At 42.4% G+C, this 18,310-nt stretch overlaps 2 protein-coding genes across 4 annotated transcripts in view; one reads left to right on the plus strand and one right to left on the minus strand.

Annotated features, from left to right (window-relative positions):
• dennd1a (DENN/MADD domain containing 1A) overlaps positions 1 to 3,880 on the plus strand; it is a 29,674-nt gene extending 25,794 nt beyond the window's left edge. For all 3 annotated transcript variants that reach the window (XM_030436885.1, XM_030436886.1, XM_030436887.1), the window contains one exon: positions 127 to 3,880. In XM_030436885.1, the coding sequence (XP_030292745.1) occupies positions 127 to 1,182 (1,056 nt within the window). In that variant the 3' untranslated portion in view covers positions 1,183 to 3,880. The remainder of the gene's footprint in view (positions 1 to 126) is intronic.
• A 731-nt stretch (positions 3,881 to 4,611) lies between these two features.
• crb2a (crumbs cell polarity complex component 2a) overlaps positions 4,612 to 18,310 on the minus strand; it is a 31,379-nt gene continuing 17,680 nt past the window's right edge. The window contains exons 5-13 of the mRNA XM_030436884.1: positions 17,890 to 18,060; positions 17,683 to 17,796; positions 16,624 to 17,577; positions 13,707 to 14,281; positions 11,696 to 11,861; positions 9,736 to 10,606; positions 9,485 to 9,601; positions 8,169 to 8,295; positions 4,612 to 7,503 (exon numbers count right to left, since the gene is read on the minus strand). Coding sequence (XP_030292744.1) covers positions 7,282 to 7,503; positions 8,169 to 8,295; positions 9,485 to 9,601; positions 9,736 to 10,606; positions 11,696 to 11,861; positions 13,707 to 14,281; positions 16,624 to 17,577; positions 17,683 to 17,796; positions 17,890 to 18,060 — 3,317 coding nt within the window. The 3' untranslated portion in view covers positions 4,612 to 7,281. The remainder of the gene's footprint in view (positions 7,504 to 8,168; positions 8,296 to 9,484; positions 9,602 to 9,735; positions 10,607 to 11,695; positions 11,862 to 13,706; positions 14,282 to 16,623; positions 17,578 to 17,682; positions 17,797 to 17,889; positions 18,061 to 18,310) is intronic.

Raw genomic sequence — 18,310 nt, forward strand, 5'->3', positions numbered from 1 at the left:
GACTTTACCTTGGAGCAAATGTACCACCTTTTCTATCTAAAAAGGGCTATTGGTGTAAGCTGTAAGCATATATGATTAACAACTGGAATGTTCCTTTAAATTCTGATTTATCTCCTGTGTTTCCAGCGGATGGACCCGAGTCTTGGTGAACACTCACGAACTCTTCCAGGCCTGAAGCTCTCCAACCCTTACAATAAACTGTGGAGTATAGGGCAGGAGGAAACAGCCCAGCCTGTTTGTGTGCCTCTGACCTGCGATAGACCTCCATCTGTCCAACTCCATGTACAGACAGAGTTCCACTCTCCGAGCCATGAGAGCTCTGGCCAAGGCCTGGATCCTTTGGACCCTTCCACCCCGGGCAATATCACCATTCCACGCCCGCACGGAAGAAAGACACCTGAGCTTGGTAGTGTCCTAGCACCGCCTGTGGCACGCTCTAAACAAGCAGGAATTGGGGAAGGAGGGACTACATCAGGGGGACAGGAGTTTAGGCAAGCCCTGAGCAGGACCACAGATGGAGACCTGCTTAAGACCACTGAGGACAGTATAGATCTCATAAGTCTTCTAGACCCCCTTAAAGGCTCAGCACAGACTAGTTCCACGTCACTAAGTGATGGGGTAGATATCGGTATGCAGTCATCTACCTCCAAAACAACACAACCATCCAAGTCTTACCCACAGGGCTTGCCTCCTTTTCCACTACATCCTAACATATCACTCAACCCATTTGCCCAGTCTCTGCACCACACTTCCCCTCAAATGCATTACTCACCAACTGTTAGTGGGAATCCCTTCAGTGCAGTCTATGGGCCTCCACCAGGATCATACTTACACACTACAGCTCAGCAACAGTCCTTCTCTACACTACCAGGGCTCTACAGACAGCATTCACCAGGCAGTTCAGCCCTTCCACCCAGCTACGGACTGCTACAGTCAGCCTTCCCCCCCTCAGTCACCTCCCTGCCTGCCTCCTCTGCCAGCAACCACGCTCTTTCTAGCCTGGCAGACTTGGCGTCTGTCCCTAGTACATCAACGAACAAACTGGCTAAGCCATTTGGTGCTGACAGAGACAGCCAGACGACTCCGGATCCTTTTGGGGATCTGCTGACTATGGCCAAACCCACTACACCCCCAAAAAAGAAGGTGGATGACCTTCGGAGGAGGTGGGAGACATTTGACTGAAATCTGTGAATATGTACTGAAGTGTCCCTCTTTGTCACCACACCTCCCTCACTACTGTATCAGGACCTTCTAAGTAGTATAAGTCTATTCTGCTTATGTCATCGGAGTTAAAGCTGAACTGTTCAGCTATTATTAAAGACATTCTAAGGAATGCAACTTCAGTTCTGTAAGAAACTAACTAATTGTCTATTCCAAAATAATGATTTTGCTTTGTGTGTATTTTGAAATCATGCTTACGAATGAAAAATTGTTGATGAAAAATTCGGTGGGCTCAACATCAATAGGCATTGTTAGCTAGCAAGCTAAAAATTGATTAGAAAACATTAGCTTATTGGGCTTAGATTATTTCCCCTGCAAGCTAACATTCAAGCTACTTTTAAGACAACGAGCGGTTGCTGTCGCCACGTCCATTGTTTCTAGAGTCAAGTCAGCAGCTGAATGTGAATGTGTAGTTATTTGCCACTGCAGTCTGAGTTGATAATAGCTTAACATTTGACAAACTGTGTTCACTCGGAGGCCAGCTGACAGAGCCCTGTTGCCCACAGTGACTCGCCCATCTCCATGGCTAACTTAGTTTCTTGCAAAGAGCAGATACCATGGCAGCTGGTTGGTACAGCCAAAGAAAGCGTCAGTAAAGAGTATAGTTAGCAGCATTTATCAGTTATCCTGCCCCCTGTATTCACGGAGCTACTTTGAATTTCTGTCTATTTCTTACAAATGACACTTTAAAGCTACCACAAGCTCTTTTTCACGTTTTGATGAGATTTTAGTAGAGGGATAGTATCAACCTGTAGCATATGGTACTGCTTCCGTCTCTTTGAAATACTGGAAATGTTATATGATGTTGCTGTTGTAACCATTTGTAACACCAAACTTTCACTCACTGTCTAATGTGCCGAAAAACATTTGTTTTTTTCAATGTTTAGGTTTAGTCCTGGAGCATCATTTTAAATGTATTTTTGCAAGTTGGACAGTAAGCAGGAGGACTTCTGTTTCAACCGTTTGCTGCCTGAAAGCTCCTCAACTCACAGGCTAAAACTAAGTTACTATCCTTATGATTTTCACTATATCATTAGCCCATTATTCTGTTGATGGTCAGAAAATTCTGAGCTACAGTCATTGAATGTATTGTCATTCTGTAATTACTTCTCTATATAGTTGTTTTTATTGTTATTTGGGGAGTTTGTCAAGATTCAGACAGTATTCCAATGGTGTGTACCCACACAAAAGGGATCCACAGGAAACTATGCATGCACTTACTAAACATGAAGCAAAAGACAACACTGGATCATTGGTACGCTAATGATTAGATTTATGATCGAATAATCATTTTTTTAATTCAGGATTGATTAATTAGTCTGTAAAATTTGTAAAACAATGTTGATTAACAGCTAATCCATTATCATAATAGTTAGCCATGAATTGTCTTTGGAACTACAGCTACAATCAGATGCCAGATGTTAACTTACATAATGAATCCTCACAGCTGTGCTGTAAGCTGATACCAGGTGTTCCTCCTCTACTATATTTCTGACAGGGTAGCTGCTCACTGGATGTTTACTGCCACGTTGTTATAACTTGCCATTACCACTACAGGCCCCAAATCAACCTTGAAGAAATCTTTGCGATCTTAAGTAAAAATGAATAGCTTTTATTACTAACATGTAGTAAGTACGTGCTGCATTCATGTATGATGAAATCATTTTTTATGTGATTCATGACCTTTGTTCTGGACTGACTGAATGACTCTTTGTGTGTTGTGCATATGCATCACAGATGATATACGATTTACTTCAACAGAAGGTCCTGATCCAGGTGGGAGGAATGGTCATGTGGTGACACCCTACACACACACACACACACACACACACACACACACACACACACACGTTCCCTCCCTTACACCATCCGCCGTGCTACTGACCAATGAAAAATAGTGTGTGTCTGGTGAACAAATGGACATGGACTGAACCGACTCTAGCTGTCAAAGGATCGTCTGAATTTAGGTGTTTTGTTTAATTTACCTGCCACCCCACCCAGGAAATCACTCTTGAAACAGGCCTTGCTTCCAGATGTTCAGATGCCAACAGCTTCTCAGCCTATTGCCACTCATTAACAAATCAACACAGTTCTTTACACAGCAGCCTCTTGTGTCTTCTGTCTTAAACGCCACCACATTAGCAAAGTGCTCAGTATAGATTTGTGACTATAAAAATAGCACGCAGTATTTCATGTCACACTCACAACATCATGTGTCTCAATGATGTCAACTTCCACGATTAGCTTGTGTTGTTACCCGTAGCCTGCTATAGTTGATGAAAATCCTAATGGTATTATGGTAGCTACAACGTGTGGTGCATCTCAGTCATGCAGTTAGTTCACCTATCGATGTTTGTGGTAGGGCAGTGCTTTTGTTTTTCTGTTTGTTTCTTGGCCTTCATGGTGAATCCCATCTCTGGCTTCTCACTGACCTGTGAACATGTGTTGCCTCCTTCTGTTTTATAAAAAAAGAAACTTTTTAAGAAAACCTGCAAGCCTACAATAGACTGTAATGTCCCTGAAATGATTTTAAACATTTCTGTCTGATTAAATATGAGGACTTTTAAACACTTTATTGTATATCTGTTGTTCCGAAGGTTCCTTTTGCCTACTCTGCTGCTGATGTATGTGAGCCAACATAAACTGATTTTACACAAGATTAAGAGCTCATGTAGTTATTGTAAAGACATGCTGCCAAGACTAGCTGGCCATTTCTGCAGGAGTCACATAAAAAGGACCGATATCATTTTCATCTGTCGTGTGTGATTAGCTGAGTTTGGAGTGCTACATACAGTACAGTATATTGTTTGTAGGTCTTATTATTTACTATCACATCCAGTACAGTCCTGACTGTCTGAATGTTGCACATGGTCTGCGGTTATGAAGCCAGCTGGACTTACTGCCAAGTTGTCGGAAACAACTTTGGAGACAGCTTATGGGAGTAAAATGAACAGTCACTTCACAGGCAACAGCTCTGCTGTATCACTGTGTTGTGTGATAAAACTGCACATTTTAGAGTGGCCTTTTATTGTGACCAGTCCAACGAGGGCCTGTGCCCGAATCATGCTGTTTAATCAGCAACTTGATATGCCACGCCTGCCGGGAGGATTGAGTATCTTGAATAAAGAGTCTGAGTGAAATACTTCCCGTGTGCATAAAAAAAATTTAAGTTGTGAAAGATGGAAGCAAAAACAAAAGTGGTGTGTTTTAATATATTTGCTTTGAGTGTTTACAGTCAAAACATTTCAGCTTGGCCAACATTTGAATGTGTTTTGTCTGTCTCTGTGTGAGACTGGTAGCCTGTCCTGCATAATGCCTGCTGGGATAGGCTTAAGCCACTGTGATGCTGAAAGCATGAGTGGTTTAGTTAACGGATGAATACTCGGGAGGTATGACGCTTCAGAAGCTGCTTCACTTTATTGCATGATCGTAATACATTATGAATAAAACATCTTGGATTTTGCACATCAGAATAAAGAAAACCGAGACAACGGTGATACACTGTGCAATGGTAAATGATTACATGTTTGTTTAGAAAAGCTAATTATGTACAACACATTTATTGACAGATATGTCATGATTTTCCCCCTCAAATTTAAAGCTTCAATGTCACGTCCTAAATCTCTCAATTTTTATTCAATTCTCCGTGTTGAATGTCCCTGGGTTTTAATATATTCATCCGTGATTGTAAACAAATGTGATGTTGCAACTGAGACAGACTTGAGCGGACACTCCCTTTGTACATGTGAGGCCCTAACAGTAAAAGTGGAAATCCAACAAAAGTTCAAACACAGAATCAACATAATAAATATACAAACTGTACAGGCCTGACAGAGAGAGACAGCCATGAACAAGTCAACTTGTGAAGGAAACTGTACAACAGGGAGCCTAGACTCTGATGTCATTAACAAAACAGGGTGACATGTCCCTTGAACCGAAAATACAATACTGTCTTTTGAACATATTAGATGTTTTGTATGCTTTTGTATTGTTTTCCCCTTTTGCTCCCCAGTTTGTTATAATGAATTCCCCTGTACGGTCCCTGCCTTCTTTTTTGTGCCTTCTCTCACACACAAGAATTCACCAAATGCTGCCTTTCATTTACCAGCTTCACTGCCATTCCACGGTTCGTGATTTTAAACTACTATTTGGTCCATTGAAGTTTTTTTTGTGGTGGCTGGGAGTCTTTTCAAGCACAAACATTTGTAAAATGGTTCAGCATTAGCAATGTAGTGTTGAAAAAGTCATCGGCCAGGTTTGCAAATTCTACACCTCTCTCAATTTTCTCTCCATCCCCACGCAACATGATCCATCTCCGCAGGCGTTGCTGAGAGTGACTGTCAGCCAACACACCGCTGCACATGTGGGAAAGACCGAGGAGACAACCACCTTTCCAGGTAGCAGGGATCAGCCGGCGTGTGTGACATGTCAAACTGCCCGTGTCCCAGCTCACCTCACCAAGTGCTTTCCTAAAAGTCCCACAAGCCCTCAACTATTTATGAATCTTGTTATTCACTAATTTATAAACATTCTCTCAGTGCTCCAAACTGTTCCATCATCAGATTGTCGTCGTGCATAATACACCGTGCTCTGTCTTTGGATGGGAGGAGGAGTTTTGATAAATTATGCCATTTAATCTCTATGATGTCACCAAACACTTATTTAAAGCCAGCATTGTGTAATTGCCAGCAGCTAGGCCATTATATTCAATTGTGAGTGCAGTTAGGCTGATTTTTAACCAGGTTCTGGCAACAAATGTGAACTTCACTGAATGTCGAGCAAGATGTTTCAAAGTCTTTCCGGCATCAGCAGGAGGTATGAGTTGCAGTGTGACAGCGACGGTTCCAGTCCTGAGAACACTGTCCAAATCATTTTGCGTCTGAGGATTATGAAACTTTTCTCTGCAATTCTACATTCCAATGTTGTCTGTTGTATAGAGCAGCAAAGGCTACAGTCTCCTCATCACCCACCGCAGACATGATGTCTTTATTTCTTCAATGGAAATGATGAGTGAAGTCACATGTGTTCTGTAGGTCAGTATTGATCTGGCCACAGAGGATGCTTGTGTGCTGTGTCGCTGAGCTGCAGCTGCTCACTCCTGTGTGTGTGTGTGTGTGTGTGTGTGTGTGTGTGTGTGTGTGTGTGTGTGTGTGTGTGTGTGTGTCCACACAGGCTGCATTGCTGCTGCAGCGTGGCTACTGCCTGCCCTTTCTGTTTACATGGAGTTTGCTTTTTGATGATTATTAGTTAACTGATATTTAATTGACAGGATTTTCCTTTTTCACCAATGAAAGAGCCAGAAAGCTGGAGGGGGAGTGAGTGTGCCGCTCATGTAGCCGCTGTGGCCAGCCTGTCTTCTGCTTCCAGTGGTGCCACACATTTTCATACGCAAATGAAAAATAGACACAAAAACAGGTGGAGACATACTTGGAACAGTATTTGTCAAAATGAACAGCAAGAACCACTTTACAAGTAACTAAAAAAGAAATTGTGCTGAGTTAAATTCAATTTATTCTAAAGTTTCTTCCATCCAGTGTTGTTAGAGCCGACGTCTAGTGGCTTCTAGAAAAGCTGCAGCTTTAGAGCCCTGTATGTTGGTCAGACTTGCTGCTCGGCTCCTCACATCTCACGCTTCTTTTTCTCTGAATGCAACACAGTTTCCTCAGTTTGTGTGCTTGTAGCCCTTGAAATAAAGCCCTGAAATTGTCCTCTATGCACAAGTTATGAACCAGGTTAAGGCCCTGCCTTAGACAAACTACAGTGTGTCAAGTCATTCAATGGATTGTTCTTCCTTGTTCCCTCATCCTATCAGTGAGTTTCTGAGGTCCAAAGGCTCCTTTATCACTAACCCCTACATAATTAACACATCTCTGTTAATAGAAGTGACGTACTGAATAGCAGCACTGTGTCACTACCTGCTCGCCACCAGGAGAGGGCTGTATCCTGCAACATAGGTCCTTCAGTTCAGCCCAAGTATTCAGGCAATCTCACAGTGTGACAGTGAGCACATGCCCGCAGTGCTCAGATCCCATCCAACACCCTCATCTCTCAGCCTATGTGTCATATGAGTCTTTCCTCTGGTGGGACTTTGAGCATGCTGTCCATCTCCAGTCGAGCTCCAGCCAGCTCCTGAGCACTGGGGCTGTACGCTCCCTCCGACTGGCGCTTCTTCCTCGCCGTGAGCACCATGAAGGTCAAGCCGATGATCGCTATCAGCACACAGAAGCACAGCAGCGGGATGGCTACCATCAGCCAGGGGATTCCCTGTTTGTGGGCTTGTTTCTACGAAGGGATGGAGTGCACAGATCAGAATACAAGGTCATATTTCAGCCATCTCTGACAGTACAGTTTAGATGTTAGTACATGTTGTTGTGCAGCCCAATTACCAGGATAAAACTATCGACTTAACTTTTCTCCAAACCACGGATCTGTTCCTATTTTTACTTGTCATAGCTTACATACCATCTTGACATTTCAACAGTCCTTCTCATATCACATTCCCATTAATTATTTGTGACCCAACTGTTATATATGGAGTGGTGGTGCAGTTACAGGTGAGAAAGCTACCAATTCAGTGACTGCTGGTAAAGACTGTGTTTAAACATCTGTGAGTAAAACCACCGGATGTTTTTGAAGGAGACCTCAGGCATCGTCTGTCAAGTTTGTGGGGACCAAAACAGGCCTTTTAAACAAGAGCATGATCTGTGCTTAAATGTAACCAAGTGTGTTTTTATGTCTAACCAGACCGTAAGCACAGAGATGTCATGTGATAAAATGAAAAACTGAAACGTAAAATTTGCAACAAAAGTTTCAATCTCTGTGGTTTGCAGAAACGTACTTTGCAGAAATGTGTCCTGGGAATTGGTTTGTGTTGGGCAGCAAATGTAAAATGTACATCTCTTGACGTGTACGTCTAATACTAAAGAAGAAACACGCAACGAACATACATTCATGTCACAGGTGGGACCACTGTAGCCAGGCGGGCATTCACACACAAACATGTTGAATCGATCCAAGCAGGAGCCTCCGTTTCGACAGGGGTTAGACTGACACTCGTCAATCTCTGTTTCACACCTGCCGGGCACAAAATCACATTAGGACAGGACGTGAACACACTGCGCAAACATGTAAGGCCACTCTCACATGTCTAAAGACATTTATCAATTTCAGTCAAGTGTGTCCAAGCCTTATTTCAAATTTATTCTACAAATAATAGTAAAAAAACAAAAAACAATTTCTATTGCAGATAGTTTTGGTTTACTTGACCAGGCGTTGACTTTATCTGCTTCAGAGATTTCTGAGGGGAAAGAAGTAGGTGCCATTTTTAGGATTCTAATGTGATAATTATACCTTTGTCCTGCAAAATCCATGTTTGGTCGACACATCAGAGAAATTCTATGAATGAATAGTGCATGTGTGGTCTGGTGAATGGCAAGCCCTAATTCATGTACTATACAGTATAGTATCAGTTAGTTTTATACATCACACTCTGAGGTTTAAGACTCGAGCACTGCACTCTGATACACAAGGGTTTACAACTAATATAAAGAGAGTACAACAAACAGAGACATTTTAATGACAATAATGTTCCACCTACAGTAATTCTGTGACATTAGGTCACTGTTAAGTGTTTCTATCATGTTAAATGAATGTGAATAAATCAATAATACAACTGATTAAATGAAACTCATGCAAATGTATAGCATATAAGCACATAACATTATGTGTTCATTCAGTTATTACATATAAACTTAAAGGAGCACTCTGTAGTTTAGGTGGAGAAATGTTAATGTTTTTGCTGCCAAACAAACTAAATAATCAAACAGTCTTTGCTTTCATGACTGAATAAACTGAATAAAAAAAACTTAAAGGTCAACACAATCTACACTGCCACCCTGCCACCCTATTAGCTTCAAACTGCTTTCTGGAACTTTATTTTCCTCTGACAGCAGCTTGTTTATTCACTCATGAAGACATTTTTTATCATTACCTCATTTATATTGTAAATACTGAAATACTGATGTTTGAGTTTCTTCTCCAAAACGACATTGTGCCCTTTAAGTGGAACTTCTACATTCACATTACGTGCTTTTCCAACCAATATTTATTATTCAATATTACACATAAAAGAGATGCATTTGAGTAGTCTTTTAATTTAAACACATTAACTCAACTTGACAGAAAAGGTTACTCTTTACAAACTGTACGCACATTTAGAATATTTGGAGTCTATGTTTTAGGGAGTGTTCAAAAGTGAGCTCACCTGCTGCCTGTGAAGCCTGGCATGCATGTACAGTTGGCTCCCCACAGCCCGTCATGGCAGATGCCATCATTTGCACACTGGACATCTTCACCACACTGCAATGGAGGATAGTCCCACCTGGTGGAGAAGAGATGAAGCTTCAGCCTCAGTGAATGATAAGAACAGTTGTGTGTTGCTTTGTGTTACACTGTAAAGCCACAGCTGGCACTGCTGCTTCAACCCAACAAAAAGATGGATAACTGAGTACTCACTGGCACAGAGGCCCTCTGTAGTCCTTTGGGCAGATACAGGTGTACATGTTGGGTCCGTCCTGACAGGTGCCTCCATGTTCACATGCATGATGCTCACATTCGTCAAAATCCTCATCGCAAAGTGTGCCAGCATATCCAGGGTGACACCGACACTCAAACCCCGCTAAGTAGTCCTTACAGCTTCCGTGAACACAGGGCTGAGACGCACAGTCATCAGTGTCTGTTTCACACTGCTCCCCCTCCCAACCCAGGTCACACACACAGCCGAATTTATTAAAGAGGTCTTCACATGTGGCTCCATTCAGACAGGGAGTGGGGTCACAAACAGGAGCACTGGTACAACCTAGATGAATCTTCGGTTTTCCTTCTAAATGGAACTGAGATGGCTGCGGGGCTTTATAGTCATCTACAAAAGGAAGGTAGACTCCTCCGACTCTCACTGCACCCAGACAGCCAGTGAAGCTCTCTGCTAAGGCCAGCGTGGCTCCCTTCTCATTGAGAAACGGAAGGCTTCCTGTTCGCTCTGGCGCGCTGCTGGCATCTGTGATTCCATCCACAGTGATGACCCAGGCAGAGGCTTTACGTTCCCTCTCAGCCATTGAGATGTTCACGCGGTGCCAGCTCCCGTCAGCCACTCGACGAACTCCTGTAAAGGTCATTGTCTCTACACTGTTTCCGATGTGGATCTCCATCCGGACTGAAGAGTCTAGCAGACCCACCATGAGCAGGTCTGAGCCCCAGGAGGCTCTCAGGAGCACAGCGTTCTCTGAACGAGTCCGCAGCTCCATGTAGATGTTAGAGACGGGCTCAGCCAGGGATCCTCCGGCACTGTAGTGCACAGGGTTGTTCTCAAACGTGGCATTGTTCACACCTACAGGACAACATGGAGAACAGGCATTTGTTTATTGCTGAACCAACAGCTATTTCACTAGATACAGTATGCACCAGCTTTTTCTCTCCAGATGTGATACCAAAACGCAGGGTAACGATCTGATACCAAATGTAAGCTGTTTACTGTGGAGTTTGTAAGTAAGCGGGATTCCTGCGGCGCTAACAACTCTTTAATAATCACTCCTAGTACTCCTCCTGATACACTCTGCTGATGTTTAGTAGAGCTCCAGAGGAGTCCTAACCTGTAAGGCGCTGCAGGAGATGGTCTGTTAGGCAGAGTCTTGGAAACTCTTTATGACAATGGGATTATTAAAGATGAGTTACAGTTAAGACTGACTACGTGCTGGATGCAGATGAGAGCTATTTTCTCTCTGTTTTGGAATGGGAACTCCAATGTGTCTGTGCTACAGAAAAGGGCTGTCAGAATCTGGAATTCAGCAGGCATTAATCAAACTTTGACTGCACCCATAGGTCCTTATAAAGATGCTGTGCGTATGAGCAGACTGACGCAAAGGGGGGAGCACTGAGTGCAGAAATTCAAGTGTTAAATAAAATCTTTATTTGAACTGCATGCAACAGAAAAGTCTTCCCTGCCACTGCACCTCAAGCCAGCACTATAAAGATCAGATGGTTGGCATTGGGTTCTTTTCCATATCAGAGGTAGTTGAATTGATATTCTATGAGAAATAACATCACATAATGAAAATATGTAAGGGCAATATCACAAATATGAAAAAATATACAGGTATATATTATCTGCAGGTGTGTAAATTGCATTCAAGGCTCCAAGTTTTACAGATATACCGGTACTGTATATTCCTGTGAAGTAATCATTCTAAAATCACAGTAAAACATTCAACCATGTGTCCAAAATTGTCACTCTTTTTATACTAATGCTAATTATTATCATTGTATGCATGCTGCTTCTACAGTAACAGCTTGTGGAGGTGAGTGTGGTTTCAAAGTCAGTCAAGATGGCTAATTTGACGTAATGGCACCAGTAATACCTAATGAAATATGACTTATTTTTTTACTAAGCACAGTTATAACATGATGCAGATGTTCTTACATTCGTATCCATAAGGGAGGTCCACACAATGGCCGCCGTTGACACAGGGACCACTGACACACCACACACGTGTTTCACAGGTCTTCCCAGTGTATTCCTCTGGGCACGAACACGTGAAATCGTTGAATGTGATGGTGCATTCTCCTCCATTTTGACACGGCTTCATCTGCAAAGGGGAGCAGTGGGACACAGCAAATTCAGACAGCAAACCGTTTTAAAACGACAAAGCTTTGACATGTTATCTTACAAGAATTTAGAGGGAAGAATGGGAGAACTTCCATCATTGCTCGCCTCGTAGTCACACCAAATGAATAATAGTCCATTTTTATAGTTTATTCAGTCAGAGCACTCTTGCATCTGCTGATTTATATGTGCTGCTTCAACTTCACCGGCTCATTTATCATCTGTGTGGCTACCAGCTGTAACATAAGTTCATACTGACGGAGTTGTAGAATACAGTCTTTATTCTACTGATAAACTCCACCAACCCATCCAACACCTAATGTGCTATTCCTTTGGTGATAGTATTTAATATTTCAAGAATAGCTCCACCAGTGTTAAACATTTAAAATCCTGTTGCCTACAATACCCAAAATGCAACATAGCCACTTAGTGACATCACTGGAGGCAATTTATCAGATAACATTTTTTTTTTTTTTTTTTTTTTAATAAATGCATAGTACATGGGTTGGAAACTATGTGAAGTTCCCTGGGAGATTTGTATAATCTAGTTATGGGAATGGTCACTTGATATGGAAGAAAATAATGGGATAAACGAAGGACTGGGCCTTAGTCAAGAGATGTGTATACATTGTTCTGTAACTATGGATTTGATTAAGTATTTCTTAATAATGAAAAGGTTAACAGCTGTGCGTTCAGAGAATCTGTTCACACCCAGTTGAACGAGTAATAGGCTGGTGATGTATGGACAAAAACTGCATATACATTTAGGATAATAACATTTGAATATGGCACTGGCTCTTTTAATGGGGAGCTGCACAGAATTTTTACATAAAAACAGACTTTGTACAAATGGATGATGCACAAAGATTAAGATGTTTGTTTAGATTGGAACCATTTCAACTAGCCAGTTACATGGAGGAAGCATGGGAGATGAGAAAAATAGCCCTGCAATACATTTTTGATATGGTATTTTGTAATTGAATTTATTTAATGCATTTATTTATTTATTTATTTATTGCTGATACTTGTAAAACTGGTAGATAACATATAATCATATTGCGATGGTGTCTTACAATCCCATCTTTGATGGGCCAGATATTGGCATGACACAGACATAAAAATGAACATACTAACTAATTAATTGACTACCGTTAGTATTAACCAAGACCTGTGATGTACAAAATTGGTGAAGTTACGCTTTAACTAAAATCTGGTGTCCCTGTCTGTATGTGTTTGTTATGGGGCCATAGTTCTTCAGCAGAATCCTTGTTGCTGCTTGGATTCGGAGAGTTTTTCAAAGCACTGAACCTTTCTGCTAAATGTAATCTATTGAACCAGATACATATAAACAGTATATAAATTATATAAAATCAGTTCATAACAGACTTCAAGGCCATTATTGGTGGCTTTGCTGCCATTTTGTCACCTCTTGGTTGAGACTTAAAGTGAGAGCAATCACAGCTGACAGAAAATCTTGATATGTCCGGCCCAGAATTACAATTGTGAGGCTGTTTTTTAGCTCATGTGGGACTATAGGGAATGTATTTTTCTGCCGGGAGCATAATTCTAAACATCATTATTCTCTCCCTTGGCAATAATATTTGCTTTGGATGCTCCCTTTAATTTAGAATAAAATGTCAGCTATAAATGGTCTATAAATAAACTACAGCAGATCCCATCGTCAATGCAGCAAAGTAAAATATGCTGCAGAAAGTTTCTCTGGCATTCACTGTCATGCTGGTCCTTTTACCTGCTACTCAGGCTTACTTAGACAGTTATTGTGACAGTATAACTGTTGGGAACAAGCAGATCAAACACTTTTTCCTACCTTGCATGTATCATCACTGACACAGCCCTCCTTCACATTTTCAGCATCGCTTGGTAAATACACTTCCTCCTCATCCGAGCTGTTCCAAGCATCCACATGCAGATGCACCGAGTCTAAACGAAAGTCCTGCAGGCAACCTTTGTAATGTCCCCCCCACACGTCAGAGTCCAAGTCCCCAGGAAGTCCTCCGACATAGGCTTGATCCCCACTGGCAACGTTCACCTCGGGGATCTCTCCAATTCCATAACGGAGGCCTGCGTGTTCAAAGATCACCTGTCTATGTTGGACTTCCACCTGTAGAAACTGCTTCTCACCAGTGGTCACAAAAACGGGAGCTGTCAGTGAGGCACTGTTAGGTAGAGAGCTGACAAACACCCTCCCCATCCCCAGGTAGATAGAAAAGTAGACCTCTCCCCCCTCCTCCTCTGTGGGCCTCCTCAGCTGGAACAGCAGTCCGTCTGGTTTTAATGACCTCATGAGGAAGGACACGTTGAAGTTGCTGCCGCGGTCCTTGCTCACATCATAGGCACTGAAACTCACAGTGTCCTCATGGCTGTACGTCCATGAAGGGAACTCTGTCAGGGGAGATATGGAAGCTTGGATTAGTCACATGAACAGAACAGATTAGAGTTAGTGATAGGACTTCAGTGTGTGAGGAATACAATGCCAAACTTGTCAAAAATCAAACAAATATAACCTGACTTAATGTTGCAGTAGTAAACAGAGGTCAGTAAGTGCTGCAGCTTATCATACCTCACTTTTGTTTCTGGGTCCTGTCATAAGGACAGCAGCTGTCATCACTCACAAAGTGCAATACCTTTTTTGCCAAACATAGATTGTGAAGTCATGAACAAACAAACCATATTTTCTAAATAGAACAGAACATCACTGGTACCATCTTCAGAGCATCGGTGACATCAGTAAAGTGAGATGTCTGCACAGAGCTCAAAGGATACTAGAAGACAACACCCACCCAGGTCCAGTCTGTTCACCCTACTGCCATCTGACAGCAGATACAGAAGCATCCACCCCAATCATCTGTGAAAGTCACTTTATATGCTTTTAATTTCTCTACATCACCTAAGTCTGTAACTAAAACTAAATAACTCACTTTGTTTTCATGACTGAATAAACAAAATAAACCAATTGACCTTAAAGGACAACACAATCTATATTGTTTAATTTTGTTTGTATGTGGCGGACTCTGCCACTTTTCTAGCTTCATCAGTATTCTGGGACCTTATTTTCCTCTGAGAACAACAAAAAATACATATTTCCGAGTTTGTATCATTACCTCATTGATATTGTGAATATTAACATTCTGACTTTGAATTTCTTAAAAGTGCTCCTTTTATATATTTACGCCATTACATTTCAAAGGGAAACACTGTACGTTTTATTCCACTACATGTATTTGACAGCTGTCACTCTGTAATTGTCTGTTATAGCACAGGCGTTTGACTGATTAGATCTATGGTCAGGTGTATGCTGGTGGAGCTTTGCTGGGTTTTACATGACAGGCTTCAACTTATACGCCATCACAGAGCACACAGCGATTAAAGTAATCAGCATTCTACGAGGACCTACTGGCAGCTACAGGTGTGGTTTAGGTGTGACGACCAGTGAGAAAAGAGACTTTTTGTTTGAAAACAACAATGGCACCTCTGCCAGATGTTAGCAAAGATGCTGCTAGATCAGATATGTCTGAACTGGAGAGTATATTTACAGCGCTGAAGGCTTTTCTCGATGGAAAACATGGTTTCGTCAGTAAGAGTTTGATGTACCAGCTGGCTCTGCTGGTGGTCCCACTCTTCACTGTAGATCTGATTGGTTGAAGTTCGCCAGTGATCGACACTGATGGCCTGATGGTTTGTCCAAGCAGCTGCCATTTTCCAGGCGCCTGCCCTTTTCCGAAAAGTTTCTAGCGGTGTCTTTTTTTCCAACCGTGTGGCGCATTAGGTCAGCTGTTTGAGGCACCGAGAAACATAACAGAAACTCTGTGGGGTTTTTGGCCTACATGACACTATCTGTTTCATCCTTACGTCAAAAGGTGATAAAGTAGGCTATATTTAGAGTTTCATTTCGAAATTTAGTATAATTGATTTGAACATGTTGGATTCAAATTTTTTGCTGCAGGGCTGTGCGTTGTTTCCCAGCAAAGCCTGCGGTCCACATAGCCTACACTACTACTCACTGCAACACCTGATTTGGCCCATAATTTGTGTCCCACTTGATCCTAACTTGCTCTGATGTCATGCACATGTGGGCAATGATTTGCCACAGTTTTTAGATCCAACTGAAATTCACGGCCAACTGCAAATCCTGAGGATTAATGGGAGAAACCTTGCTGCCGCCTTATCAAAGAGCTGATTGGTTTTGATCACAAACAGCATGTTTTATAGAATCTCCTGTAGACTTTAATGTTGTTGAATGAAGGATTTATGCAACAAATGTATTATTTTACTAATAGCATACTCGTTGAACAATTTCCGTCTGATTTCCGAGCTCTGTTGAAGAGAGACTGCTCTACTCAAAGAATTAGTTGACTTGCTGCACACTAACAATTCCTGGAGACTCCTTATTTTAATCCTCCTTCATTTTAGCTGTACTTTTGCTGTTTTAATTAACTGTCTGGAACAATAGGTTGGCAATAAGGGCACAAAAGGTTCAGCTCCTACCCTCTGATAGAAATTTGCTCCATTAAAACTTCTCTACTATTATCTAACTTGCTTCCTCAGGTCATATCCTTCACTATAACATTTATTTTCACTGCTACATAGATGACTCTCAACTTTCTGTCCCATTCGACCCAATTCAAGTAATGTGGGGCTTTACACTGTGATATTGCTGCTTTGTAGTTAAGTAAATGGTTTGGTTTGACAGGATTTGTCAAAAAAGTTTTGGTACAAGTGCTTACCCTCTGAGCAGCTCTCACTATAGAAGGGACGGTAGCAGTCACACTGATAGCTGGTCCACAGGTCCACACAGTGCCCATGTCCATTGCAGGGGTCAGATTTACACCATTCAGTCTTGCTGCATCCTAGCTCATGGCCTTGGTCCTCTGGAAGTGTTTGGGGTAGGATAGGCTTGGAGTCGATCATCAGGTCTTCCATACATCCAATGAAGCCTGTGCCACTCAACGAGTACTCTAACAGCTCCTCTGGTGCTCCACCAATATAAATCTGAGTGAAGGCTTCAGAGGGCTGGAAAGGTGGTTCATCAGCACCACTATCTGTAACTGTGCATCCATCCCTGTCACAGCCAGGACCTTTCAGAATCAGAACCAGACCATCATTATCTACAAACACATGAGCATCTCGCCAGTCTCCATCACTAACCAAACCAGGAAATCTTACATCCATTTCAGAGTCCTCAGAAAAGGCTTTTGCATGAAGGCCGCCATTCATAATCTCCAGGAGGAGGTGGTTGTCCACATTCCCTCTGTAAAAGAGTAACATATTGGGTATAGTTGTCCGGAAACGTAGCTGTACTCCAAAACCACGGTGAGCATGATGCTCAACCTCCCTCCTGGTCCTTTCTTCCAGATCAACTTGGATGTGAATGAATCCAGGGGTGGAGAAGGAGAACGTTGTTCTTGTGGAGCAGTGCTCATCATAGAAACCATGAGGGCACAAGCATGTGTGACCGTGTTCTCCACCCTCCAGCCATGGGTGGCAGGTGGCTCCGTTCTGACATTCGTGTTCCACACAGCCGTGGAGTTTCACATCACAGTGACCTCCTCCCCAAGGAAGTTCCCCTGGCTCCGCCTCAGGACAGTGGCAGGTGTAGGACGCCCTGCCGTCTTCACACCAGCCTCCATTCTGACAGGGCTGACTCTCACATTCATCAATGTTCACTTCACACAGCTCACCTAGGGGTAGACCACACAAACGGTTACATACGGTTGTGGATTACTTCTGGTATATCGAACATGCAACCGATGCTTCTGTCCAGTTATCACAAGGTGGAGACTCACCTAGAAATCCAACAGCGCATGTACAGGTGTAGCCATTGATCTTATCGTTGCAAGAGCCTCCATTCTGGCAGGGTTCAGACTCACACTCATCGATGTCGACAGAGCAGTTCTCTCCTGTAATGTGAAAATAAATCAAAAGATTGTCAGAGGATGAAAGAAGGCTAACAACTGAGATTTTAACTGATCGGTTTCTTTAGTATTAATGACCTGCAAACCCTGGCTGACACTGGCAGATGTATCCAGCTGCATCTGCAAAGCTGAGCTCCCAGTCCAGCTCCCAGTGAGACGGATCTGAACGCTCAAAACACTCGCCGGCGTTCTCGCAGGGCTGCTCAGCACACTCATCTATGTCAATCTCACAGTTTGGTCCTTCGTAACCTGAAGAGAGCAAGACAGAAAATGGAGCTCGATTTGTTTTATTCAAACACACTCACAAAGGGAAAGTCTGAGATACGTGTCTCAGATCAGTAGCAAGAGGTATTCCACAGTTGGGATACATTAAGTAGCTCTCAGAGAACGGAGCATTATCTTAACTTATCACGTGAGGATTTAGAATGATTTTGTTTTTCAAATGCATACACTTGTTACATGCAGCAGTTACAGGTCTGGGGTCTCACTTATAAAACCC

Source organism: Sparus aurata, chromosome 12, assembly GCF_900880675.1.
Source record: "Sparus aurata chromosome 12, fSpaAur1.1, whole genome shotgun sequence".
Classification (NCBI taxonomy): domain Eukaryota; kingdom Metazoa; phylum Chordata; class Actinopteri; order Spariformes; family Sparidae; genus Sparus; species Sparus aurata.